General features: G+C 44.4%; 2 protein-coding genes across 4 annotated transcripts in view; one reads left to right on the top strand and one right to left on the bottom strand.

Moving 5' to 3' along the window:
- The window catches only part of EFR3A (EFR3 homolog A), a 181,217-nt gene that overhangs the window by 136,313 nt on the left and 16,986 nt on the right, over positions 1 to 27,918 (top strand). Inside the window, exons 25-27 of one of the 3 annotated variants that reach the window (XR_013824493.1) lie at positions 1,101 to 1,381; positions 4,859 to 4,946; positions 8,597 to 8,821. The gene's annotated coding sequence lies outside the window, so the exon portion shown is untranslated. The remainder of the gene's footprint in view (positions 1 to 1,100; positions 1,382 to 4,858; positions 4,947 to 8,596; positions 8,822 to 27,918) is intronic. The other 2 variants (XR_013824492.1, XR_013824491.1) reach the window with 2 other exon arrangements.
- HHLA1 (HHLA1 neighbor of OC90) lies at positions 89 to 27,804 on the bottom strand (the record flags this gene model as incomplete). The annotated part of the gene is made up of 16 exons (XM_079901801.1): positions 27,275 to 27,804; positions 26,123 to 26,182; positions 23,124 to 23,183; positions 21,972 to 22,052; positions 21,402 to 21,485; positions 20,947 to 21,030; positions 15,961 to 16,044; positions 14,256 to 14,312; positions 14,065 to 14,151; positions 11,888 to 11,997; positions 9,160 to 9,490; positions 6,353 to 6,421; positions 5,954 to 6,028; positions 4,417 to 4,573; positions 1,693 to 1,775; positions 89 to 132 (listed from the first exon to the last, which is right to left on the bottom strand). The coding sequence occupies exons 1-16, from the start codon at positions 27,426 to 27,428 to the stop codon at positions 89 to 91; spliced, it is 1,620 nt and encodes a 539-aa protein (XP_079757927.1). The 5' UTR covers positions 27,429 to 27,804.

Raw genomic sequence — 27,918 nt, 5'->3', positions numbered from 1 at the left:
TTCTGCAAATGCAGCCAACTTGGGCCAGGGGCCAGGGTGAACAGATGTTGCCCAACTTACTGTTAGGTCCCATTGCTTTTTCAAGACCTCAAACAGACTTGCAGATATTCTCGAGGCATTTTTGTTTCAAGGCTGGAAAAAAAAAAGAGAGGGAACTCATGGTATGGAGAAGGAAATGCTACAGAGACATAAATTCTGACAGCGCCAGCGATGGCCCAGGCTCTTCCCAGGGGGCCAGTATATGGCAGTGCACAGGACAGGGTGTTACTCAGAGTCAACGTCAGAGAATGAAGGAACTTGTGCAAGACCCCCTTGCTAGTTAGCAGGAAAGTCATGTTGAGAGCAAAGCCTCATTTCGCCAGTCTCTGCCCAGTGATGTTTTTCTAACACGCAGCTGTACCAACCTCATCTCCCCAGTTTGCACAATGCTAATCTGAACTCATTATGATGTTCCGTAAATGTAAAATGCTGTTTGTGTGGAGATTTTAATGTGGTGAGGACAATAGAAGAGCTAGTCAATAAGCAGTTTGCAAGATTTCCTATTCCCTCTCCCCACACCAGGTAAATAGATTTCTATTTTTGACTACTGAGCCCCTCCAGCACCCCCGGTCCAAATGCTTGGTTTTTATGATGCAGAATACAGGTGACGGTGGAAGGAAAAGACAGCGGAAGGGGGGTGATGGACTTGTATAAGAAATAAGGAAACTGTATTTGAGAGATAAAAAAGTGAAAGGCAAAAGGAAAAGAAAATAATCAGAGGCGATATATGGAAACAGAGAAAGAGCCAGAAAGCTTGATTTTAGGAAAGTTATTGAGTGATACGTTGGAAAATGAAGTCTGAAGAGAGGTTTTGAGATGGTAGCTTGTGGGAAGTGAGAGATAATGGAGGGGCAAAAAGAATAAGAAGAGTTTCTGAGAAGTGTCATCATGGATCTCATTTGATTCTTCAAAAGCCACAAGGAAGGGCTGGGAAGCTAAATTGTGTTTTGTTTGATTGTTTGTTGTTATGTAAAGCATGGCCATATGACCACCTGCCTTATATTTGGGTTATACTTAGAAAGGATTTTTCACAGAGTTCAGCCTGGTTCCATGCTTTTCAGAAAGCCAGAGTCCCTTGACCAGACAGTTCAGGAGGGTGGCACAATACCATGGCCAAACTATTGGTTTTGGGAACGGACAGACTACGTCAGCCACTTTTGTCGGCAGGAGTAGAAGAAAAAAAGAAGATGTCTGGCATCTCTGAGAATAAATGGGGCTCAGATGCCATGAGGACGAGGACGGAGGTACCATACACATCCACTTCTAGCACTTCAAGCTGCCGTCTTCTTCTTGAATTATTGGTATACATTTTGCTTTGGTCAGGAGTTTGAGTGCTTACATGGTGAGTGTCTCCTGTTTCATTTGTCTTTGTCTTTTTAGCTTACATGGGGACTCAGAGAGGATAAGAAGCTTGCCCAAGAGCACAGAGAAAGCAACAGTGTTTGGCTGGGCTGACTCCTGCATTTTTTTTTTTTCAAACTGTTAGGTGAAGGGGATTCAGAAATACCCTAGACTCTTTTTGTCTAGGATTCATGATCACTAGATGAGTTATACTTCCTCCTACTGACCCCGTGCTAAGGCAGGAACATCACTCAGAGTTCTAGAACCTTTTCATAGAACACGATTTACAATACAGTCCGGCTGTGTACTTACTGTGTGAGTGGAACACCCTTTTCACCCTCTGACAGATGTATGTTGCATTCTTCAGAAACCAGGAGTAGTATTCAAGACAATACCTAAAGATTTAAATCAGAGTTGAACGCAATTACTATCCTTTGTGGCTATAAGAAGAGACCCATACTAAAAAAAAAAAAAAAAAAGTCATAATGGCTAATTATTCATAGCAAGGAACTCCCTCTCCATCTTTATAGGCTGTGGGAGGAGAGGTAGAGAATGAGTCTGAGTAGGAAAAAGCTTAGACTTCAGAGTCAGAAAGACTTATTTTTAGTTCTACCATCTTTACTTACTAGAATGTATGACTTTCAGGCTGATTACTTAATTCTCTGGGCCTTGTTTTTTTCATATATAAATGAGAGGCAATAATGGAATCTACACTCATAGGGTATCCTGAGGATGACATGAGATAACATTTGCAAAGTTCCCCAACGGTGCTGGGCTTATCATAGGTGCTGGATCAATGATGATGTTCGTTTATTTATTTTTGTGTGAGGTGGAGTAAAAGCGCAGGGCTGTTATAGTCAACAGTGGAGCAAATATTAGCAAAATAATCTCCTGCTCTTGGCTGGTGGCCGCAGGGATTGCTTCAAAAGGCTTCAGTGAAAAGGCCACGCATGTCATTAGGAAGAAGAATTTTCAGGACAGGCTGTGTCACTGGCTTCACATAGGACTCTTGGGAATCCAGTTCCCTTTCAATCCTTCGCCTGAGCTATGAGGAGGCTGGGCTCAATAGTCTCTAACTTCTCTTCCATCTGTATCATTCTGTGATTCTCGCATATTCTGAGGAGCAACCAATTGCTCATGTAAAGCTGACTGTAAAGATTTCCCAGGTTCTGTCACCCTCAATTTACAGGACACTATAAAACTCTGGAAACCGAGGCACAGAGATGTTGCTGCTGGAACTCTGGGAAAAGTCAAAACTCATTTGCAAGACCCAAGTAGATGTTGGGAAGGACAAGGTTTCCTGAATAGGGACATATGCTGGGACAGTGGCCTCCCGTTTTTGCTGTAGCTACCTGGAACTCTCCGTGGTCCTGAGATGTTCCAGTCTGCCTCTCATTCTCCACCATTTTTGCCTGGAGTGGCCTCTCCCATTTTTTGCCCAACAAACTCCCATTCCTCCATAAGCCCTATTAGTTATTTCCTCTGGGGTCCCATGGCTTGTATTCTGCTATACGAGCTTGTATAGCAGAGCTTGTATCTGCTATAGCATCTGTCACACTTCTTTGTAATTTGTCTCTTCACATGGCCAAACTGCCCCACTAAACCACGATTGTTTTTGGCCACAGGGGCCGTCCTATTCAACAAGCACACTGAGTAATGCCAGCCTCCTACTCTGTTATTCTTATCCCATATTCAATGCTTACTATACGATTATAGAACACTTCACTATTAACTTAAAGGGAAAAGAAGGGATAAGCTCAGTTTTACAGACGCTTCATTTCTCTAAATTTAAACTCAAATTTCTTTCTGGAAGTTTCTGCTTTCCTCATTATCCTTCCAGCAAATATGCAATATGGATGGTTCAAATCTGATTTTCTTCCAAGGGTATGAGATTAATAGGTTTTGCCTGTGTGCGTGACTTGATTTTGTCACTTACCATGTCATATTTTAATGTGTGTTTATGACCATTTATTACCCCCAACTATGAAATCCTCAGTTTCTGGGTTTATTTCTGATTTGTCTCTATATCCTGCTGGCTCCTCTCAGTGTTAAATTGATACATAGTGGAGACTTGGCACTTGTTATTGATACAAAGAGCTCGATAGATAGAGAAAGAAGGAAGGAATAGTGGGCTGATCGAGTAGGAAAGTATTGTTGCAAAATGTCCTCTTCTTTAGGATCAGCCTGTGCCGTGGAGAAATGCCTCCACCTTGCTGGCTAACACCTTCAGGTCTGCAAATCTTGCATATCTCCCTCTCTGGGTGGAAGAAGCATCCACTCTGATTGGAGATCCAAGACCAGGGCCAGAAAAGAGTGATGGAAAAAGGCTGCCAACCTGAACTTGGGGCTTAGAGCCCGTGGATAATGGGCATTGAAAAAGCTGAAAGATCTCATAAGGAGACTTTGAAAACAACTTTAAAGATCTGAGAGATTGGCCTCCTACTATTGGAGCAGAAATATTCATCTACCTTGATTGGCTCTGGGTTTACAGCCAAGGATAAATCCCAGAAGAAAGGACAGTGTGTCAGCTTTCCTGGGCAGGAAAACGTCCACACCTAGTCCTTCTTAATATAAGATGGGGTCTGCCTTCTAATTTTCCATTTACATCTTTATTATTAAGTCAGCAAATGACTGCTAGGGATTTATGAAAAAACTGGAATTTAGGTGGACATAACCTCTGATTAGTCTCTTCTACCAAATCGTGCCAGGCTGAGGGCATTGGGGTTCCGGGACCACTCAAAATCCTCTGTAATTATTCCAGCAGATGTGACACAATACAAGTCAACTTGACAGCACTGACTGTGTCATGGCCCACCCTTGGCTCTGGGGACCCAGAAATGAATGAGGTTTCATGCTCGTTCTCAAGGAGGTGACAGTGCAATAGAGGACTCACTGGAGTGTGCATTCCTTGAGGCACCCCTGTCATCTGTGTGTGGATTACTTAATGCCTCATCACTTAGTGGCCTGCAGAGGAGTCAAGCAGAATCAGAAGCCTGTAAATACTGGATGTAAAAAGCAGTGAGTGGCTCAGGTTACCTCACTGCCTCCATCCTGGGGTCTCTCTTCTGGCTCATGCAGAGGCATTGCTGGAAAAAGCGGCACAGCTCCATCAGGCAAGGGTTGAGCTTCTGGACGGCCAGCGTGAGAGGAGCAGAGGTCATGGCCGCCTCCTTGAGGAGCGGCTCAGGACACCCTAGAAGATGCAATCCCAGACCATTCACGTCAACAATACTTTAGCATCTTCCCTTTGTCAGGGACTGTGCTGAGTGAATACTGTCTTGCCCCCGATCTCAGGTAGCTCAAGAACAACAGGTAAACATGGCCTTGCTTCACCATGTCTGGTAAAGCTGCCTGTGAGACTTCCCAGAGATAGGTAGAGAAAGGAGGGGGTCTGGTTCCTGGAAGAAATCAGAGATGGTCTCACTGAAATTTTATTAAAAATAAAAGTTCTAATGAGAGATTTTATATTTCTCATTAGATGGCTGGAACGATGGATGGATGGATGGAGCCGTACGGAGATAGATGTATAGATACAGATACGGATAAAGATACGGATAAAGATACAGGTAAATACAGTCAACTTGTTTTCTAAAGCTCAGTCTGACGACTGCCCCCATCTGCACCACTCTTGTGTTTCTTTAGAACCTGGAGAAAACAGGGCTATAATTTCCTGTGGTAGCATAATCACGTCCTTGTGTCTGAAAGGTCCATTCACCATTCACTGCAGGCTGAGAATGGGGCCGAGGCAGATCTCAGGTCATATGAAAAAGGAGACGGTGCAGCGGCCAGCAATTTAATAATGCCCCGTTGACATATGACTAGAACATTCAGGAGAATCATATTGAAAGGCATCTAGGAGTGGGAGGGACCTGAGGACTCAACCAGCTTTGAAGGACTCACTTTGTGTCAATTTCTCTCTCATGGAAACTGGCTCCACGGGAAAAAAGAGTTTGACATCCAAAAATGGGAAAAATGCAGCGTAAACCACAGAAACTCCAAGTCCTGAGCCTCTGTCGGGTCCTGAAAACCCACATCCAAGCCCAGGAGAGGGATTCCCCTAGAATTCTGTAAGAATGACGTGTCCAGGAATGTCCTTCCACAGGGGATAGAAGTGAATGGTACCCAGTGGCTGGGGGCGGACCTTTGGAGTCATCCTTTCTTCCTTCCCCTCTTTCTGCTAACGTCATGCTCATTGTAAGAGCAGCTTCCGTTTACAGGGTGTCCAGCACATTCTCAGTGGGTGTCCATTCAAAAACAGTTGATTGAATTAAGTTATATGGCGCTCTCCAGTTCCAAACCACTTCCACACACATTATCTTACCTAATACAAAACGCTGCAGAGAAAATACATTTTTAGTGCCCACGATAATGGTTATTATTCATGCTTTACAGCGGAGGAAACTGAATTCTGGAATTTGAATGCAGGAGGTTACCTCACCAGTAAATAGCAGAGCTAGGGTTTAATCCCAGCAGTCTGAATCTAAATTTATCAAACAAACCTCTTTTTATTATACTACACAACTTCGTCCAAAACAAACAAAAGCTATAGGAGCGACAGGGCACTGGTACGTACTTGAAGCCCGGTGGGGTCCTGGGACGAGGACTGGCTCTTCTCCAGGGGTAAAGGGCCACGCAGCAGGGAGATCACCTGCAAGGACAACAATGGCCTCGCAAAGGTCAGAATGAAATGGACCTGGGGTATACACTCGAGCGGAGAATCATGGCAGCTTAAAGAGTTCTATAAATCCACAGGGAAATTGTAGTCAAGAAAGAGAGTGATTTATGCAAGATCCTAGGGTGATTTAATAGCACAGCAAGACTTAGTTCTCCTGCTCTCCTCCTGCTGGAACCAATAAAATACAATAACAAGCTTAGTCTGCCTGCAGGCACCCCCGTCCCGTCACGCCCCTGCCCCTGAACAATATTTTCCACCTGGGGTATCGGGTTCCTCTTTCCAGGGCCACATTCTTACCTGCCTGTGGATATCTGGGGGCCGGAGCCTTGGTGGGACTTGGAGTCTGTGTGCCAGGGGTGAATGGGCCTGGGATGAGAGGAGAGAGAGGTGAGCTTGAGTTTCTTCAAAGGATGCATGAGCAGAAGAGGCCCCCTGCCACCAGTCCTGCCCTGTTCATCCACTGCTGCTCATCAAGCCAGGTAGCTGGGGGTTGCCGAGGATGCAGAAACGAGTATGAAATAGACTCTACAGTGGAGGCACCCCCAGTGTTGAGGAGGAAATGGGCAAGTCCCATCAGTAACTGTCATACAGTGTGTTGGTGCCACTGGAAACCCGCTAACACTAGTATGAAATGGGAGAGGAGTGGACTTGCATGGGCCACGTCCCAGCACGGTGCTCCTAGGCAAAGAGGACACGAGATGCTCTTCATTCGCCTGAGTCTGGTGTGCACACTTACTCCGTCCCCACCCCTGTACACTGCCCAGCATCATCATCATAGAATGTGGGCTCATCTCAACAATTCTTTTGATCCTCTTCATGAAGTCCTGATTTAAGGACCACTTTGGGAAGCGATCCTGCTGTCAAGAACCATGCCTCTGGCAAAACCAGCAAAGCAGCCTTCTTACAGAAAATGAGGGAGAGGAAGAGGAAACAGGCACTTTCCCTCGTGTGGTTAAGCGGAAAGGAAAGGGGTGAGGCTGGGAGTGCAACATGAGCGTGGGGATGGGGAATGGGCCAGGTGACGTCTTCTCTGGGATGGAGAAAGCATAGCCGTAGGTGAGGGGAACAGGCCTTCCAAGCAGAGGAAAGTGTGTAATAAGCAAAGACTCAGAGAAGTGAGTGGAAGGCCATTTGCTATGGCTGGAGTCTGAAGGAAGATGTGGAGGGGTGGGGTGAGGTCTCAGAGCCTGGGCTGGACCCAGTACAGTGTTGCAGTCCTGCTTGTTCCTTATTAGGCTCCTCTGCTAGGATGATGGGTGTGGCAGCGTTGAGTTCAACTGCCTCAGCGGCAGAGACGGGCAGCATGACACATTTACAAACAGATAACTATGGGCAGGAGGCCCAACGCCAGGGGGCAACCTGGTCGTTTTCTCAGAGCCGGTCAGCATCCTCTTTGTTTTGTTTTTGTTTTTTATTTTATTTATTTATTTTTGGCTGCGTTGGGTCTTTGTTGCTGCATGCGCACTTTCTCTAGTTGCGGCGAGCGGGGACTGCTCTTTGTTGCGTTGCGTGAGCTTCTCATTGCGGTGGCTTCTCTTGTTGCGGAGCACGGGCTCTGGGCGCGTGGACTTCAGTAGTTGTGGCTCATTGGGCTCAGTAGTTGTGGCTCACAGGCTCTAGGCACACAGGCTTCAGTAGTTGTGGCGCACGGGCTTTGTTGCTCCGCGGCATGTGGGATCTTCCCCGACTAGGGCTTGAACCCGTGTCCCCTGCATTGGCTGGTGGATTCTTAACCACTGCTCCACTAGGGGAGCCATCAGCATCCTCTTTGGATTCCCCTCCAGGCACTGACTGTAAGCCCCTGAATACAGAAGGCACCGCTGACGCTCGCTGCCTGGGTGTGTTTCTGTGTAGTTCTGGAAGATGAGCAGCCTTAACGCTAACCCAAACACAGAGCTGACGCGTCTGTGGTCACTGTTCACGGTTTAACTAAATGACTGCAGAATCACAGAGGGTTAGAGCTGCAAGGGGCCTAGGGCAAAAGCAGACACATGCTCTCCTATGGTTGACATCCGCTTTGCCACTACCCTCCTGAGCATGTGTCCTGAAGCTGGCTGCTACGCTGTCGCCCTGGGGGCAGTAGGACAGGGCAGTAAGCGTTGCCGTTGATTGAGTGATTCCAAGGTGCTCCGTGTGGAGCTGAACACCTTACAGACTTCACTTAACTGAATCAGCACAGCCACTCTGAAAAGTAAGCATCACCTTCCCCATTTCGAAGATGAGAAAACCAGGACTCAGAGAAATCAAAAGAACTGCCTAAGGGGACAACGGTGGTGGAGTCAAGATGTCAGAGCTACTGTGTCTGAAATAAAGGCCAGAGCTCAAAGCCTCAGGGCTGTGCTGGCTGATGTTGCCTGTTGGCCAAACCCAAGTATGTTCGCCTGTATTTTTCCCGATGCCATTATGTCAGGTGTTTCTCTGATTTAAGCTATCAGTTACATTCCCAGACCTTTTTGTACAATTGAGATTTTGCACCTAAAGTTAAGACTTTACATTTGCACCCTTTGAAATTCATTTACTTCTTCCTCTCTACTTCATCAGAAATTCAGGTAATTCAGCAAGCTTTTACTGGATGTCTGCTGTGTTTCATGGGAACTGGAGAGAAAAGACACAGGCCTTTAAAGAGAGCATAGTCCAGAGGGGAGAAAGGTCAAGTTCATGGCCCCTAACAGCACAGCAGTGATGAATGTTACGATCCATTGAAAACAGAAGCATAGAAGAAGGGCCTCTGGCTGCAGAGATCAGAGGAAGTGATTTTAAAAACAGGTAAACCATTTTTGTCTGATCCTAGGAGTAGAAAATATGGAAAATTCATGACACTGAAGTGAAGAAAAATCAAATCTTATCTATTGACACTTCCCAGATATAGTCAAGGTTAACATGTTGTGAATTTCTTTTCAGTCTTATTTTGGTTAGTTTCTATTTTCTGTGTATCTATATCACACACGCACACACATACACAAATACATAGACAAACACAACATTGGAATCGCACAGTTTTTCAGAGCTCAGGCCTTCCTCGTACTATATGATTACATTTTAATGTGCCTATCACTATATTTGTATATGTAATTAGTGGCATAGGAGCGAGCATCCTCTCTTACCTGAGGTTGGGCTGGTCCCTGGTGGGCTGTCAGGCATGGCCGCTGTCCTGGCAGGAGTCTCGGAAAAGTTCCGTGTGTTCGTGGCCTTCTCGGCCTCTGCAGGAGATGTCGGCGGGGAGGAACGTGTTTCCCAGGGAAGACCTCCAGGTGTTTTCTCACTGGTGGCCTGAGCCCAGGGCACAGGTAGTGTGGAAGCCCATGCCTGCCTGCGGGCTGTCACCCATGGAATTCCAGCCACCTTCCCGGTAGCTGCACAGGTGACAGTAACAGGGCAGTTACTGCTTGACTGCTTTGATTCAGATGTAAAATTGACAAGACATTGACATATAATCTAAGGGTACATGCAGTGCGCATGCATGATAGAGATAATCCAGGGACTTCAACCCTACCCTGAATTGGAATAAGGGGACCACACTAAACTTTGTTTTCCCAACCACTAATTTAAAAAAATTCTCCAGATTCCTAGGACGCTGAACAATCAGCTAGGGTGTGTGTCCAGAGGACAGTGGACACTGTCAAATTTAAGAAATACTGATTCTAGTCATGTGATACAGTAGAAGGGTTTAAGGTAAGGGGACCTGGAGGTGTACGTTCTGCCCCCACCTCCTCCATGCTGTGAACTCTGGGGCGAGTTACTAAACTCTTCTCAGCGTTACCATTGAAATGGCAGTGAGGATAATGATGACACCTGACTGACAATATCACAGGACGGTCATTAAGACAAGTCTTCCCTCACTGGTCTTTTAAACAAGCGCCAGGTGTTTTCACTCGTTCATTCCCATGTTAAGAATTAAAATACATTTTTTTCAGGTTGTACAAAACTTATCCCCTGGGAGGATTTTAAATCTATAAGTTAAGTTGGGAACAGTTGCCATTTTAAAACTATTCCGATTTCTCATCCAGAACATGGTATAACCCTTTATCTATTTAAATATGCTTTTATTACTCTCTTGAAAGTTTTGTAGTTTTTCTCATGCAAAACTAGCACTTTCCCTCTCAGAGTGATAGCTAGATATTTTATGATTTTTCTTGCCACTGGCAATCACATCTTTTTTCATATTATACTGGAAAGCTTTCTAATTTTGTATAATTGTCTTGATGTGGATACATTACTAAAAAATTTCTAGTTAGTGAATCTGATTCCTTTTCCTCGTTCTTGTTTCCCTGTCTGCTTGACTTTTATCAGTTCTCAAGCTCCTCAGGGGAGCCCCCTCTCTGGGCTCTCCAGGACAATAGCTCTTTGTAGGCTGGATAATAATTATCAGTTTACTTGTCTATGTCTCTCTGCCAGATCTGAGAGCTCAGGAAGGAAAGGGAACATTGCTAGAGCTGTGTTTTTTGACAGCTAGCCTGGGGTCTGATATTAAATATACGTATTGATGAGTGAATGAATGAATGAATGTATTCTGATGACTGTGGTCCATTGTTGGAACTCATTGAGACATAATCGTCCTTTAATGAAAGAGTTAGCTCAGTTGTATCTTATTCCAAATAGGATAAGCATGCCTTTTACATCTTCAGTGACAACACCACTGATCAGTCCCCACAAAAATGATGGGAAAAGAAGAACTTCTCAGCAGGTCAGCAGCAGCAGCTTTTTACACTGGCATCAAGTCATTAATATATTCTTGGCAACATTATCCAGCCAGCTACAAATTAACCTAACCCTGCCTGCCATAAAATGTTGACTGCATTTCACCATTTAGTGTGAATTTCAGGAGAGATATTGCTACCTGCTCTGTTAAAATGAAAATACCCGATGCTACCATATTCCACATTTATATTACTATCGGGGGATGCTGGGTGCACGGTATGAGGGGATTTTGTACTATTTTTGCAGCTTCCTGTGAGTCTTAAACTAGTATAACTGATTCACTTTGTTATAGAGCAGAAACTAACACACCATTGTAAAGCAATTATACTCTAATAAAGGTGTTAAAAAAAGCAAAATAAATAGAAGTCAGGATGTTAAAAAAATTATAAAATTAAATGTTAAAAAGACATTATGCCAGTGACATTTGTTGCCTTTGCTTATAGGTATCATACCCATACTGGTTCACATCTCTCTCTTCTTAAAGGGCTGCTGAACAAAGAGGTTGGTGGAGAAGGGATAAAGGAAGGATTTCACTTATTTATCTGAGCCTAGAGGGAAGTGTGGGGAGAAACGGGACAGGAGAGGACGGGGTGAGAAATCTCACCCCAGTCTGAGAGGGTGGGAGAGGCGCCGTCCAGGGCGGCCGGGGCTCTGCTGTGACCCTCAGCATGCTTGTTTGTGTTCGTGGTCTGCTCTCCCTGTGAAGGAGGGGTTGTCTCTGTCCTGGGAGAGCTTCTCAGAGCAGACACTCCAGCGTTCTGGGATCCACGTGGGGGGCTTGTCCTTGGTAGTGTTTGCCGGCTTGTGGGTGTGAGCTGTGAAGTCAGGGCCGTCCCCCTGGTAGCTGCACATTCAAGGAGACAGTCAATGGCAGCTTTACTATGCTTGGCACTTTGCACACAGAGAACTGTCGAGCCACTGAGAGGTCATTGGACAGCAAATACACAGAATGCAGAGATTCCGACCTTGCTCGGAGCAGTATGTTACGTCACCAAGAGGAGGGTTTCCCCTTGAATGACAGATTAAGCTAAAATATCGAGGGGTGAAAATGCCACGGGCAAAAGCGACGTGCACAGAATGCAAAGCTGTCAGGCCAGAAAGCATCAGGCACTTGAGGTGTTTCCTGAACAGAACCTGGATCCTGTCAGGGTCCTTGCCCACTTCACAACCCTCAACCCCTCCACAGCTCTGGCACTGGTCCCAGGAAGAGGGATGAGGTTTGCTCATGTGCGCTGTGGGTCTGACTAGGGGCCAGAGGTGAAATTTGGGGGAACTAGGGGCTGCCAGTAAGAAACCCACTTGAAAGATGGCCCCCCACAGAGACAGAAGGAAGGCTTCATTCAGAAGGAGATCTACACAGTGCCCTTGGATTCTCCAGGAGGAAAAGAGGAAGAGGTCCAAGTGTTCATGCAGCCTCCCTCGGGAAGGCTTAGGGGATGGAGGCTGCATGTTAGGATAGGACAGGCTCTCACCAGCCCATAAGGTCTCTTCCTCTGGGGGGACAAAGCCTGGCCTGCAGACAGGTGGGATTTCGGCCCCTACTTGCCCCTTTGGCAGGTAACTGTGTCAGGCACAACCAGTGCAATTGCAGAAGGTGGCCCTGCAGCCTCATTTCCTCTCTCCTGCCTTACTTCTGAGCTCAGTATCACCCCACGTGCACCAGAAGCTCTCAGATTAATGCACGTGGGACTGAGTGCCTGCCAATCCGTCTGTCACTCAGCCAGGCGACTGGCCATCAAGCACATCAGCTTTGGGTCAACTTGTTCATATGCTCTCTCTTCTCAAGCAGTTGTTGCTGGGAAAACTTTACAGGAGCACAAAAGGGGAGACATCATTGAGACTGGGGGTCAGAAAGTCATGAAAGGACTCTCTGAAGAAGTGAGATCGACTCACCCCTCAGATCTGTCCTCAGAATTGGGTAGGTGAGGGGAACCCACCAAATGCCCATTTCTTCTCCTTATCAAGCAGCCTTGTTCCATACAGTTGAAGTTCCTTCCTCGGCATAACTAAGAGATGCCCTACGATAAATACCAAGAAGGCAGCCCTCTGGAGTGGAACTGGAGGTTGACTGTAAACTTCATTTCACTCCAGTAAACACGGATAAAGAACCTACTATGTGCAAAGCACAGTGTGAGGCACTGAGGGGAAAGCAGACTGTGGAGATGAAGGAGACAGTCTCTGCCTTCAAGTATGATTCAGTGAGGAGACACACAGATGAGGTCATCTGTGACACAACCTGGAGTAACAGTCCAAATGACTTCTAAGTGTGTTGTAGAATCATAGAAGACAGAAGACTAATTTTGACTGGGGGATTTTTTGGAAAGAGGAGTCAGCAGCTGAGCTGGCCGTTGACAGACAAATTGGATTCTGAACTATGGAGAAGTAGGGAAGTTCCATTCTGGTATAATAGCATGAGCAAAGTTGCAGGGGCATGGAGATGTATGCCGCCTGCAAGAAGGGCAGGGATTTCAGTGGAGTTTTAGCAGAAGGTTTATGTGAAAGAGAGTAGGTAGGGTGGGCTTGATGACAGACAAATGTATACTCGATGCTAAGAACTTCAGACCCTCTACTGCTGACTTAGGAGTTCTGAGCAATGAAGAGACATAACCTAATGATTTTATCACTCTTATGACAATGGATGGATATTTCAGAGAAATAAGAGACTGGGGTCAAAGGAGATTGGTTCAGAGGCTATTATAGTAAAGAGAGATGACAAGGACTTTAACTAAGATAATCATAGCAACAGATGATGATCTTGGAAGACCAACCAGATTCCAGAAGCTTTACTCAGCTAGAAATGACCCATAAGTGTACGGGAAAAAGATGGCTTTAAGGTGGTTCCAAAAAATGCCACCTGATGCCAGAGAAAAGGCAGGAAGATGGGTAGATGTGTGTGGAGGGGTAGAGGATGGTTGGGTACGGTCTGAGTATTACGGAGTGGCAATGTCTACAACAGGGTCACAAATTCAAATACCTACAAAAACCAGGTGGTTTATATGAGAAGAAAGTGCAAGGCAACAGGGAGAAGTGAGGGCTATGGAAAAGAGGAGAAAGGTGTCTCTCCTAATGGGGAGGATGGCAACTCAACCCCAGTTGCCATGGGTGAGGGGGAGGGTCCAGGGCTACCCGATATTTTGCAAAAAAAAAAAAAAAAAAATCTAGAAATTCAAAAAATTGTAATGATGAAACCCTCTGATTTTCACACAGTACAGCTAAATAAAATACCTGCGGGCAGCATTCAGTCTTCAGCTTGCTAGCTGGGACCCTGGTCTGGACACTCTATAGTGGGAGTTTGGGAGGGTTACACTCACCCAGAACACCAGACACGCTGCTGGTAAATGTGTAATTGATAACAGGAGATTTTTCCGCCATCTCCCAGAAGTCAGAAAGATTCCTTCCTGCAAGAACCACACCAACAGGGTCAAATCTTGGGCTCACCTGCTGGAGGGCTGTGTTTAATTCTCAGCTCAGAGAGCTTGTCAAAGAATGGCTGGTGGTTCACCTGACTTTCCTGACATCACACAGATGAAGATGCAGTCAGATTGATTCACTTGACTCACTGCAAGACAGACCAGGATACAACAGGACTTAGCAATGGGCCTGAAGCTGTTAAGTCTCTGGTTGAAATGAAAATTAAGCTGGAAATCTCTAGCTCTGGATGCTATAGGAAAATAAGGCTAACTCCTTATTTAGGAGCCCTGATTTTCAGTCATCCCCGAGTTTCTGGTTTTAATTTTTTTGATGGAGGGAAGGTGCAGTATAATGTAATGGCTAAGGGCAGAGCCTCTGGGGTCAGCGTCCAGGATTACAGCATTAGCTCTGGCACTGATTAGTTAAGTGAGCATAAATAAACTGCTTGACTTCTCTAAGACTCAGTTCACCTGTCTTTAAAATGGGGAAAATTCAAATCCCACAGTACCTTATTTGCACTTCCCAAATCCCCAAATCTCCGTAAGATGGAAGGTTTTTGTGTGAGTTTGGTACCGACTCATTCAGTGGCAAAACCTGAACTGACAGATGCGAGGCTATTGTAGTTTATCTCTCCTTAGTGTAAAGGGTGAACCATTTTGCTAAATGAACATGAATGTGTCTGATTTACAGCAAGCTGTCCTGGATGCTGCTGGAGGTGTTCTGTCAGGTGTAGTGTAGACACCCTATTACCCCATCAAAAATCCGAAAACTTCTGAGTTCCTAAGCATACTTGTCCCTGAAGATGCTGCCTAAAGGACTGTGGTTGTGTGGTTGGACATCTCTGGTAGGATGGCTATGATGATCCAATGAGACAATGTATGTGAAACTCTAAGTATGGTGCTTGGCAGATAGAAGAGCTCAGTAAATAGGCATCATAGTAATAATGGTTCTTGTTAATGTGGCCCTATTACTATATGTATTAATAGTGACCAAGAGCATGGACTTCAGAGCCAGATCACCTGGGTTAGAATGCTATCTCTGCAGAACGATCTTGGGCTAGTTCCTTAACCTCTCAGTGCCACAGTTTCCTCACCTGTAAAGTGGAGATAAATATAGTAGCTGCCCCATATGGCTGTGGTGAGGATCCAATGAAGGAAGCCCTTAGAAGGGTCCCGGGCACCTGAATAGATCTGTTATTTCTCTTGCTTCCTCCCGCACTGCTCCTGAAACAGTAGTTGCTCCACAGTGTAGGACGCCACCTTTCTGATGAGACCAAGAGTTGGGCTATTGACTGCATCTGTGCTCTTCAAAGTAGGCCCCCCGGGGAGTGTGAATTGCCTGCGGGTTATATGAAGCCGCCTTATAACTGAAGCGTATCTTTCTCAATTGTATGTCAGACATGAGTTTAGGCTCCATAGAGATCTAAGTCTGAATTCTGAGCCAACCTTGAGCAAAATATTCAACCTCTCTGAATCTCAGTTTTCTCGTCTTTAAAATGGGAGTATAGCTGTCCAGTAGAAGCTGTTTTTTGAGTCTGCCTAACTACCCCCAGTGTTGAGCCTCGGATTCTTCCTCCAACTTTTTGTACCCCAGGAATAGCTTTGATAGGAAGATGGAAGCTTCAAATACTGTACTGGTGGTTGAAACTGTACCACGCTGATTGTCTAAATTAAACTTACATTAAAGTTCCTGGCAGCCCGGCCTATGGTAGGGATCGGGGTGGGAAGTTGACTAGGTTTTATTCCATGATGAATGCCAAATCTCACATTTGCCAAGCATTTTCAAGATGAGCACACCTGAGAGGATGGAGGGTGACTTTAAAATCTCTGTGAGGTAGCTGGTAGAATTTCCAATGATGTCCACCAGTAGGGCTGTGAAATCTGTAAGACAGATTGAGGAGGTTTAAATTTCTGAGACTTGGTTTAAATTTCAGAGACTTGAAGGGAAATGTATATTGTATTTGGATTTTTCGGAGTAGATTTTACAAGTTTGATTTAGTTCGGTGTATTGGGGATTATTAACAATCATAAAAAGAAATACTACTAGTTATTTTTCAAGGCTTGATTTCAGGCAGGCAGTAAATTTTTGGATCCACCATCATAATCTCCTTTCTCCTCCATTTCCCTCCCCCCACCCCAGATCCTTCTCTGCCAACAGCAAAGAGCTTTGCAAAACCATAGTGTTGAATAATGGTTTTTCTGATTTGTTCCCCCTCCATTATTTCATCTAATTGATTTAGAATACCAAATTCATTGGATAAGAAGCAGCCCTGCAGACATGGGATGTAAATTTACATAACTTCAGATTTTCAAAATGATACCAAATTTAGTGGTGGATTATAAACTATGAACTATCAAAGGAGACAAGGACTTTACACAAAATAGAACAAGGGAGCTCTTCTCCTGCCCTCCACATTCAGAAGTCTGATGGGAGGAGATTGAGATAATTTTACAAAATTTCAAGCTATAAAATCTTCGAGGACTTTCTCTCTGAGCACGTTCTGAACAGGTCTTGACATGGTGGGTGCCATTGACCAACGAAAGTTCCTAATGCACTTCCTACCCACACAGCTGCTGCCTCTTCTGCTGTTCAGTTATGGTTTTCCAGGACCCAGCAAGTTCTTGGCTTCGGAAACAAGGAGTACTTATTCTAGGAGCCCCAAACTGTGAATTTCTAAAGAAGCTTCTGAGGTCCCGTGGATAGTTTCCCGTCGTGCCTCGTCTAAATGCTTCTTTTACTCAGTAACGGGGTTATGAGCTGGGGTCAGGGGCAAGCTGACTTGAAAATATAGAACCCAGACCACTGAAAATATAGAACCCAGAGAGGCATGAAAACATGATGTGACAACCAGTGGAATGTATAGCATGCAAGGCCAACAGGAGGTGGGGGCTACCCTATGTGAGCCGGAGCCATGGTGACATGCCACCTTACCACACGTGCACGGGTGCGTGGTTAGTCTCCTAGAGGAAGATGTGGTGGGCCACCTGTACAGGTGTGGACACGTGGCCATGCAGAATGTAGGCATCCTTCTTTATGTCTCTTTAGACCAATCTGTTTATAGTCACATTGTAGAAACTGAAGAGGGGTAGTATTTCATTACTTACGCCATCTATTTTCTTTCTAATTCTCAAAAGTCTCCTTTGTTTATTAATTCATTCATCTAATAAACATTCATGGAGTGTTGGCGTATGCCAGACGTCTTTTAGGCACTGGAGGATTAAGACACCATCTCTGCCTACCCGAAGCTGAGATTAGTGAGAGAGAGAGAGACTCATAGATAGACCAAGAAACTGCAATCCACTATTTATATTACATAGAAGCTATGAGCATGGCTTTGCAGCCCAGACACCAAGCATGGAGTCCAGATTCTGCCCAAGTTTCAGAGAAATGATGGAACTTTCCCAAGGTCCCAGAGCATGTGGCAGGGCTTGAATTTGATCTGAGGTCTGCCTTGTGCTAAAGCTCCTGTTCTTCCCAAAATTTCCACCACTGCTCATACAAATCTCCTACTCAATACATTTGTCAACTCTCCTTTTAGAAGTGCTTTCACAATCGGGTCCTAGGCTTGGAAGAATATCAGTTATCACTGCCTCAAAGATATTCTTTGTTTTGATGAAAATATGAACTATCTAATTTACTAGCAACACACAGATGAATGATTTCTGACTACTTTCATATATAAATAGAAAATAGGGAAAAAACCCTTTTTGTCTGTCTTAATTGGTAATGATTTAAGAATGTCTCTTGGTACTCAGTGTTGGCGAGGGTGTGGAAAAACACACACTTTCAAACATTACTGGTAGAAGTGTAAACTTCTGCAAGATTTCTAGAGGAAATTTTAGCAGTTTGAAGCATCACAAGATCCTCTTCCTGTGAGACAACAGTTCTGTTTTGAGGACTGTATCCTACAGTGATAATCGGGCAAACACTGCAAGTGATTGTACACAGGTTCTCATCACAGCATTGCTGATAATTGTAAAAAAAAAGTTTCCATCAGGAGGAGATAAATTATATTACGGTACATTCTTTCAATGAATACTGTGAATTCATATGAAGGATGAAGCATATTTATATCATTGAATGGAATGTTTTTTAAGACATGCTGATTAGTTGAAAATGGAATATAAAATTTCATAGAAAACATGGTAGATACTGACAGCTGTCTCCCAATATCCATCCTCTCATTTTCCTTTAGTAAGAAAACATGAAATTTCAGTTGGGCACATGGTAGTTTAACGTAATTGAAAATTACATTTTCAAGCCTGCTTTGCAGGTGGGTGTGGCCGTGTGACTCCGTTCTAGACAATAGAATGTGAAAAGAAGCAATGTGAAAGGTTTCCAGACTGAGTTTATATAGTGAATGGGTGTGCCTTCCAGCTCCTTTCTCCCCTTCCTTGTAGCTGGAATGTGAATGCGGTGACAAACCACCCTGGACTATGAGAACGAGGGCCAGACCTTATGGAAGGCAGAGCAACAAGCTAGAGGGAGCCTGGGCTCCTAAACCATCAAACCATCAGAGCAGTCCTGGTATGCTTACCTAGACTGTCACACATGAAACTTCTACCTTCTGTAAGTCACCCTGTTTTGGGGTCATTTGTTATAATAGCCTAGCTTGTTTTCTAAATAATATAGAGAAGGTACAGTAGGATGGGTAGATAGATGGCCAGATGAATGGGGTAGGTAGGTGGAGTAGGTAGGTAGGTTAGAGAGGTAGGTTAGATATGTAGTTGACAGGTGGCTTAGACAGATGAATTAGAGAGAGGTGGCTTAGATCACCTTGGGTAATGTGATTGCCTATGGATGTTGGGATATCAGGTGTCTCTGATATTTTGATTATACCTTCCATGTTGTATGGAAGGTATAATCATACCTTCCATACAACACAATATATTATTTTTCACATCACAATATATTATTTTTAAATCAAGAAAATTTAAGCTCGGGCTTCCCCGGTGGTGCAGTGGTTGAGAGTCCGCCTGCCGATGCAGGGGACACGGGTTCGTGCCCTGGTCTGGGAAGATCTCACATGCCGTGGAGCGGCTGGGCCCGTGAGCCATGGCCGCTAAGCCTGAGCGTCCAGAGCCTGTGCTCCGCAACAGGAGAGGCCACAACAGTGAGAGGCCCGCGTACCGCAAAAAAAAAAAAAAAAAGAAAAATTTAAGCTCACAATATATTATTTTTTAAATCAAGAAAATTTAACATCACAATATATTAACATCACAATATACTTTATCATCACAATATATTATTTTTTAAATCAAGAAAATTTAAGCTATTTTCATTAAGGAAAAACACACTCAGAGGAAGGCTATATGTCAGAGTTGAGAATATTCAGAAAACAATCCATGTCTGAAGATTATCCACAAACACATCTTCCCCAAAGGTTTTGAACCATGGCAAGATGTTGGCCAAAGTGTACAGCCTCTCAGGGTAGCAGTTGGAGGGGAATCAGCGTTAGGCACGTTGTGACATGTTAAACCTTGTGAAAATCTCTGTGGTTTACCAGGGGAGCAAGATGCTATTTTATCAGTGGTAACGATCCATGGATCAGTTCTTTGCAAATAAGCATTGCATGTGTATGAAAATACACTTCAGCTCACCAAACAGAATTACAAAATTCCCCAGCAGATGTGACTCCAATTTTTAAATTTTATTTTTATCTTTCACACAATCAGGGCAGGGACTCAACACCAGACAAAACTTGGCCTCTAGCCGAGGCTAATAGATGGTGAGAAAGATGTGATTATGAAGAACATTTTCCCTCCCAAATGTAGTTTGTTGATGAGATTCAGAGGGTGAGTTAAATAAGAAGATGGATATTAGGTACTTATTGCAGAGTGTGGCATCCAGTACTTATTAAACAATAATCATTATCCTCTTTGTACAACATTTGGTCCATAAATTCCTCCTTGGGGAATCTATCCTCAGAAAGTAATCTAAAACAGGGAAATGTTTTAGACACGAAGATGTCTAATACAGGATTTTTTTTATATTAAGAGAAACCTAGAATCCACCCAAAAGTTCAACAGCATACTAGCTAAGAAAATGCTCACATACATAGGTTATGTAACCATTACACGTTTGCAAAGAGTTTGTAATATCATGGAAAATATTTTTAATATTATGTTAAGCGAGGGGAAAAAAAAGCAGAAGACTTTTTCACCTTGAGTCTTTGCTTCCCTTACAGACTGTTCTTTAACAAGCAGCCAAAAGGCTCCTTTTAAAATGTAAGTTAGATCACGTCACTCCTCTGTGTGGACAATCACAATGGCTTCCTTCTTCATAGTAAAAGTGGAAAACCTTGTGGCAGACTATAAACTTCTACATGATCTGCAACACCTTTCCTGCCTTGCCCCCACAATTCTGAACTCATTTCTCACGGCTCTCTGGCTCACTCGCTGGCCTTTCTGGTCCTCACTCTGCCTTTGCATGTGTACACGCATGCATTTATGCATTCTCTATGGCTGTCTTCCAAGATTTGACTGTACCGTAGACTGTTCAGCCGTTTTCCTAATGATGGATGTTTAGGTTGTTCTCAACTTTTGCTCTCAAACAATGCTACCTTTTGTTCTTGCCCCTTTGCGCAGACGTAACTATTGCTCTAGGGTAGAAAACCAAGAAAGGAACTTTCCAGGACAATGGATGTGCACATATTTAAGCATAATAGATATCATTTCATTTTCTGATCTTAGTCTAAGGAGAAAACAAATAATTCAACCTTATTTAAAAGGGCACAAGCAAAATCAGGGCAGCCTGCAAGCCTCAAAGTGAGTTCTACCCACCTGATAAATCGTTGGTCCGGTTGTTTAAGCAGTAGCAGTACCGTGAGGGGAATTTGGCTGGGTCCACAGTCTTCAGGTTAGAAACTGTGAAGAGAAACGAAGCACATAGCAACCCTGACACATGGCCTGGCCTGCCTACCCATCGCTTGCCATTCTCGCCACCAAGAAAAGATGGAGGAGGGGGCATAGGAGATGGATGGATAGGGAATTTGGGATTAGCAGACGCAAACTACTATATTTAGAATGGATAAACAACAAGGCCGTACTGTATAGCACAGGGAACTCTATTCAATATCCTGTGATAAACCATAATGGAAAAGAATATGAAAAAGAACATATATATATATGTATCTATGACTCAGTCCTTTGCTGTACAGCAGAAATTAACACAACATTGTAAATCAACTATACTTCAATAAAATAATTTTTTTTAAAAAAGGAGAGCCAGCACTTACTGTTGTAAATGGCCACAGAAAACTTGTGGAAGGCAAAGGAGCTGTGGGAAGTAACACTTAGCAAGGAGAAAAAGTGCTTGCTGTCTGTCAAAAACATTGAGATGAAGAAACAGTAAATGCCCACTAACAATAATAACAGCAATAGAAATTAGCAAACTGATCATGGAAATTAATAATACGATGAACAAATAAAAATATAACAATAAACAACAAAAATCAAATCAAAGCAAAAACAAACAAAAAAGGCAAAAATACATGTCCCTTGGCTATATTTCCTAAACTGTCCTTAAACTTTTGCAGTTGTCTCATAATATAGTTATGAGTAGAGATGCCTACACAGATGCTGCGTTTGGAGTGCAGCTTGCTCTCAAAATGCTGGCAAACCTGCTTCATCTGGATGTTTTCAGTCTCATCATGAGTTAGGCAGGACACACATTCTCTGCTCTGAACACAGAGGACCCGAGACACACAGAGATGTGACGGGTCTTGCCCAGGTCGTGGAGAGTCCAGAGGCGAAGCAGGAACAAGATAAAAATGGGCCTGGATTGTTCTTTTAAAACAACTGTTTACCTTTTAAAGCTCTGATCAGCATCCCGTTCACCAGCTCTGTCAGGTTAAGCGCAGACAGATCAACCGACATTGCAGGCAGTTCTGAAAGAGATTCAAAGATAACGTCATCAGCAGGCCTTTCTTGGCAAAAGGAAAAGTTCCTCATTTCCGACATTCAGGCAGATGTGCCTCCTCTTTGGACATGAACTCACACCCTGTGCTGGGCACAAGGATTTGGAAGATAAAAGGCAGTTCCTGTCCTCAGGAGGTGACAGCTAATGGCATGTACTGTGACAAGCAAGAGTAGGTAGAAGTTTGGGTGAAACACAAGGAATGCTTATTTTAGGGAATATTTTCTCTCTGCATTTGGAGAGAGTAGAGATTGGTGGGAGATGCTTATATACAATATAAGCCCTAGGAAATTGCAGGAGTTCTCAACGTGCTGTATAATATAAATAATGACATTGTCTAACAGAGGAGCTCGGGGCTTCTCTGGTGGCGCAGTGGTTGAGAGTCCGCCTGCCGATGCAGGGGACACGGGTTCGTGCCCCGGTCCGGGAAGATCCCACGTGCCGCGGAGCGGCTGGGCCTGTGAGCCATGACCGCTGAGCCTGCGCGTCCGGAGCCTGTGCTCCGCAACGGGAGAGGCCACAACAGTGAGAGGCCCGCGTACCAAAAAAACAAAAAACCAAAAAAACAGAGGAGCTCGGATCCTGGCTGGCCCTTGGCATCACTGGAAAGATTTTTTTCCAGTTCCACAATTCTGATGCTTGGGCTCCATCCTCAGAGATTCAGATTCAATAGGTCTGGGATGTGTCACAGACATTACTACCTACATCCATCCATCCATCCATCCATCCAATTGCCGAGATACTGGTAGTGTGCAGCCAAGTGGAGAGACGCTGCTTCTCCCAGCTGTTCCCTGAAGACTTGGAAACAGCAGTTGACAAAGGGGACATGAGAGCTTGACGCTGCTCGTCATGTTTTGGCAAACACTGTCTTCTTCATCTCTTACCTAATGTTCAGATAATTGTGGCTAAAGCAATCTGAGGATTGGAGGGATGCCGTTGCTCTGCTGCGGGGGTGAGAATGGAGGTCCAAAGAGGCGGGAGAAGTAATCTCAGCGGCCCAGGCCACCCATGGAGCACTGGGGGTGGGGTAGGCAGTACTCACCTGTGGTATCCAGAAAAGCAACCCCCTTTTCTCTACTCTCGTCTCCTCTGAGGCCAGACACTGGGAAGAGAAAAGGCTTCAGGAGGGAAGTAGAGCCTTCGACCCCAGCCCCACGTTGCTGGAGGGGCCTTGAGGTCTGTACCGCAGCTGCCCTCCGGTTTAGGGAAGGTCCGCATCACCGGGGGCACTGTGGTCCCTCCCCCTGAGATTCTAGTCTCCTTGAACTGGACGTGGTCTAGAAATGCAGATTTTAATAAACGGACAAGGTGATTCCCATGCAGGGAGCCTAATCCACCCCATCTCTTTACCGGGTTGGGAAACCAAGGCTCAGAGAGGAGAAGAAACTTGCCTAAATTTGCACAACTGAGTGCTGGTAATGAAGGGCCAGAACCTACTTCCAAAGTATCAGGCCATTTGCCCACTCAGCAAATTTCATGCTGCCAAAGAAGACAGTGTCAAAGGAAATCCTGAGATACCAAAGACGTTCATTCATTCTTTATTCATTCGATAAATACTCACCTAGGGCTAGGCAGTACGGTAGGTGTTTGGTATAAAGAGGTCAACAGGAAGGGACTGAGTCTCCACGGCTGCAGAGCCTACTGTCTGTGGCTCAGAGGGAGGAGGGAGATTCACGTGTAATCCCACGAGAAGAGTGTCAAACAGGGACCAGCAGGATGCTGGGAGCACCTCTATCAGAGAACCCAACCTGGTCTGGGGGATGGAGGAGACCTCACTGCGGAAGTGACGGAAAGCTAAAACCTGAAAAGTCAGTCAGCTCTTTTGGATTAGACGCCATTTACTCATACTGCATCCGTTACTATTATTGTTGCAATGATTATTTTTTCATGTCACATTCCAATGGAGAAGGTGATTTATGTCCATTTTATAGATGGAAAAACCAAGGCACAGAGAGGCTGAAAAATGTGTTACAGTGTCACAGAGTAAGTTAGCATTTAGGACCGGTCTAGTTACCATTGCACCAAGGAAAGCCCCATCTTTTTCCTTCTTAACTTCTTTATTTCCAGACACTGAAATAAAAGTTTTCATGAATAAAATAGTACCGTGGAAGCAGAGCCTCAGCAATTTATAATATCCTGAAAACTCATCTTATCCAACACTACCTTTGAAGGATGAGAAACTGAGACCCAGAATGTTACGTGATGTATCTAAATCCCACATCTGGCCAGTCTCCCTGTGTCCACCTCCTCCCAGACCCTGGCAAACACCTTTCTTCTCTCTGCTTCTATGAGTTTGATGATTTTAGATTCCCCATAGAAGCAGCATCATGTGGTATTTGTCCTTCTGTGACTGTTTATCTCACTTAGCAGAAGGTTTATCCACGTTGTGGTGAATGGCAGGATTCCCTTCTTTTTTAAGGCTGCATAATATTCCACTGTGTGCATATACTCCATTTTCTTTATCCATTCGCCCGTGGATGAATGTTTAGGTTGTTCCCTCTGCTTTCTATGTACCCTGTTGGAACTTAGGTTCAGTCAACCATTGTCAGCCAATCTGGCCTTTCACAGATGATCGGGTTTTTTGATTAAATATCAGAGCTTTGGGGTTAGAGGTAGGGGGAGTCTGTGGATGTCCTTCTTTACAGCACAACATGGCTACTGGAGGTGGCGGTTATGTTCTCGATACAATTAAAGGAAGTCTGAGACAGATGTTTATTACCAAGCAGGCCTGAAGCTGTCAAACAAACCCCCCCCTGGCTTGGGAGAGTCCGTCTGGCTTTCCCCTCTCAGGCACACTGAGGGGCCCTTGACACCCACAATCTACTCTGAAGCAGCTGCAGGGAGATCTGTAGGAGATACCAGCCGACCTCACCTGTTACCTGACCACGAAGCAGAGCCCTCTGTCAGGGTGAGGGACCGGAATCATCTGGGCTCTGGATTGCCAAGCTCCAGGGATGCTATAAGCTGCTGGGTTTGTGGGATTCTTAACACCTGTCAAATCTGAATGATGAGCCCTGGGCTGCAGTCTTCCTAACCAAGAGCCTTTCTTAACACTGCTCATTTCATTAAGGAAAAATTATTTCCACCACTTCTTTTCATAATTACAAACCCATGGGTGGATTTTGGTAACAATATTTGAAGTGTGATCTAAATACCCCAGAAGCAGGGATTTCTGAATAGGATGCTATAGACATTTTTCAGATAAATTGCTGGGCAGATAACATAAAGCTATTGTTCTCTTTTTGGATAAAATGACCACCATAGTAGTATCTTTAAGGTAAATGGTATTAGCACTCTTCATACTTAGTCATGCTTAGTATTTTATTGCTTTTCATGGTTTATGATTACCTGTGAAACAGGAATTGTTCCCACTTAAAGAGAAAATTAAAGACCCAAACGGGAAATATTTGCTGAAAATTACCCTGCTTATAGAGAAGAAATTGGTACAACTGGTGTCTTCTGGAGAAGGAAGTGGCTGACTGGTGGAGCATTTAACTTTTTCACCTTTGTACCTTCTGCATTTTGAACTATATGAATGTACTAACTAATTAAAAGTAAATTAAAAATTTAGCATAAAGAGCGATTCCTGCTACCACTCCCCATCCCCAAATTCAAAAGTATTAAAAAAATTATCCTGCTTGTTTGCCAAAACATTAGGAACAGAAACCCAGCGCCTGACTCCTCTCTGTCTTTTACCTTGTCCTGCATTTGCTTTACAACCAAATTCATACCATCAGAAAAAAAAGTCAAAGAAAGGTGGGATTATTACAAAAGTGATGATGTCAAATAACAATATCTCCCTTTATGAAATCGTCTATTGCTAATAGAAGGTCACAGTTTTTGTGGATTTAATAAGGTCATGAGAATCCGGGTGTATCATGAACCATAAAGCAATGAGCAGCTCATGGGAACTGTTACTATGACTGTTAGAGCTGGAGATACAGGTAGTCTCCATCTTACAGACAGAGAAAGTGAGGCTCAGAGAAGCCAAGGAAGTTACCCAAGACAGAGTAAACTAAGAAGGACCACCTGCCCATTTACATGTTGTAAGTAGGAAGGTCATGACATTTTCCTTCTTGGCTTCCCCTTTAAAGGCAGACTCTAAAGGAAGAAAAGATTTCATCAGAGAAATTGTAACCCAGACATAACATCAGAGAAAATTTAACCCAAAATAATCCTTTTAAAGATGAGAAAATTATGATGTGGACTTACTTGAAATCCCACATGGAGTTTGCTCATTCATTCAATCATTTCGTCACTAAATGTTTATTGACTAACTATAATAATACTAATAGTTGATCATGTTACTAAGCCTCTGGACTTTAATAGGCATTGTGTGTGTTAGATGCTGGTATAATATGAGCAGATAGATACAGATTCCATCCTTATGGAGCTTATAGTCTAGTTGGGAAGGCCAACATGAAGGAAATTAAGACCCATGGATATTATTACAAACAATGTTAGATACTTTGAAAACGTTTTGAGAGTATGGAACAGGGAGCCTGATCTAATCTCAGGGATCTGAAAGCCGTCCCTGGGAGGTGACTTTCAGCTGAGATCTGAAAGACGAGTAGTGTGTGAGCAGGACGTACCTGGCTGAGGGGGTATTCTGTGTACAGGTAACAGCCTGAGCCCGGGGTCTGAGATGGGCATGAGTATTATTTTATGAACTGAAAGAAGGCCAATGTGATGGAGCATAAGGAATGAAGGATATGAGGGACCGTAGACGATGGGGAGGTGGCTGGGTCATGTAGAGCACGTAAAGGACTTAGGATACTGTCCAAAGAGAAGTAGAAAGTCATTGAATACTTTTGGGGAGGAGGAGGGAGAAATGAGGGAGGACTCGGAAGGTGGCTTAATGAATGTATGAAAAGGTGGCTCAGGCTGGTGAGTGGAGAATGGATCATTGAGAGACAAGAGGGGAAGCAAGGAGCTGCTTTGGGAAGCTCTCCTGGTGGCCCACCAAAGAGAAGATGATGCTTTGGATAAGGATGGTAACAGTGGAGATGAAGATAATTCTGTTGCATAAATGGGACTCAACTGCAGCAGAATAAATGGGGAATTTATTATTGCCATTTTTATCAAACTCGTTTGGATTCTGGGCTGAAACGCTGGCTGCTACAATTCTCTAAAGCACAATGAATACCCAAACATAGTATACAGAACAGACACTTGAACTTCGACCAGACCCACCTGTATTGTAAAGGGACAGGACACATGTGAGGCCCATGCACAGCCTTACCAGTGGACCATGTAGCAGGAAGCCTGGCATGTCTTGGATACTCTGGTCCACCTGGAAGCAAGCAGGCAAGCACTTGGAGGAAACCAGCTGGATTACTAACCACATTGATGCAGAAGATCCTTGAGAATACTGCGTGGGGAGTCATTGGAAACACAGTTGATGAAAGCCATTGTATAGTTAGGATAGGTGAGGTTATGCTGAGGTAACAGATTAACTCTGCAATCTCACTGGCTTAATTCAGCCATAAAAGTCGATTTCTTGTTGATAGTCTGTACCCTCTGCGTATTGGTGGGGAACTGCCCTTCTCGCTCACTCAGGGGCCCTGGATGATGGAGGTTCCACGTTCTTGTAGGTCTCCATCCCTGTGGCCTCCTTCGTCATTGACTCATAGTGGCAGGGGAAGGGAAAGACCTGGAGGATTATGCACCAACTCTTAAATGCTCTGGCAGGAAGTGACACGCTTACATTCATGTACAACCTCCTCCAGAATTACTCATGTGGTCCTGAATAACTGCAGGAAGTCCGGGAGGGGTGCAGGCATATTCAGGGAGAATTGGTGTCTCTTCCATGGGTTTTCCCGCTGTTTAGATGGAAA

The sequence above is a fragment of the Stenella coeruleoalba genome (assembly GCF_951394435.1).
Source record: "Stenella coeruleoalba genome assembly, chromosome: 17".
In the NCBI taxonomy this organism is placed as follows: Eukaryota; Metazoa; Chordata; class Mammalia; order Artiodactyla; family Delphinidae; genus Stenella; species Stenella coeruleoalba.
This window is presented reverse-complemented; position numbering and strand designations above follow the sequence as displayed.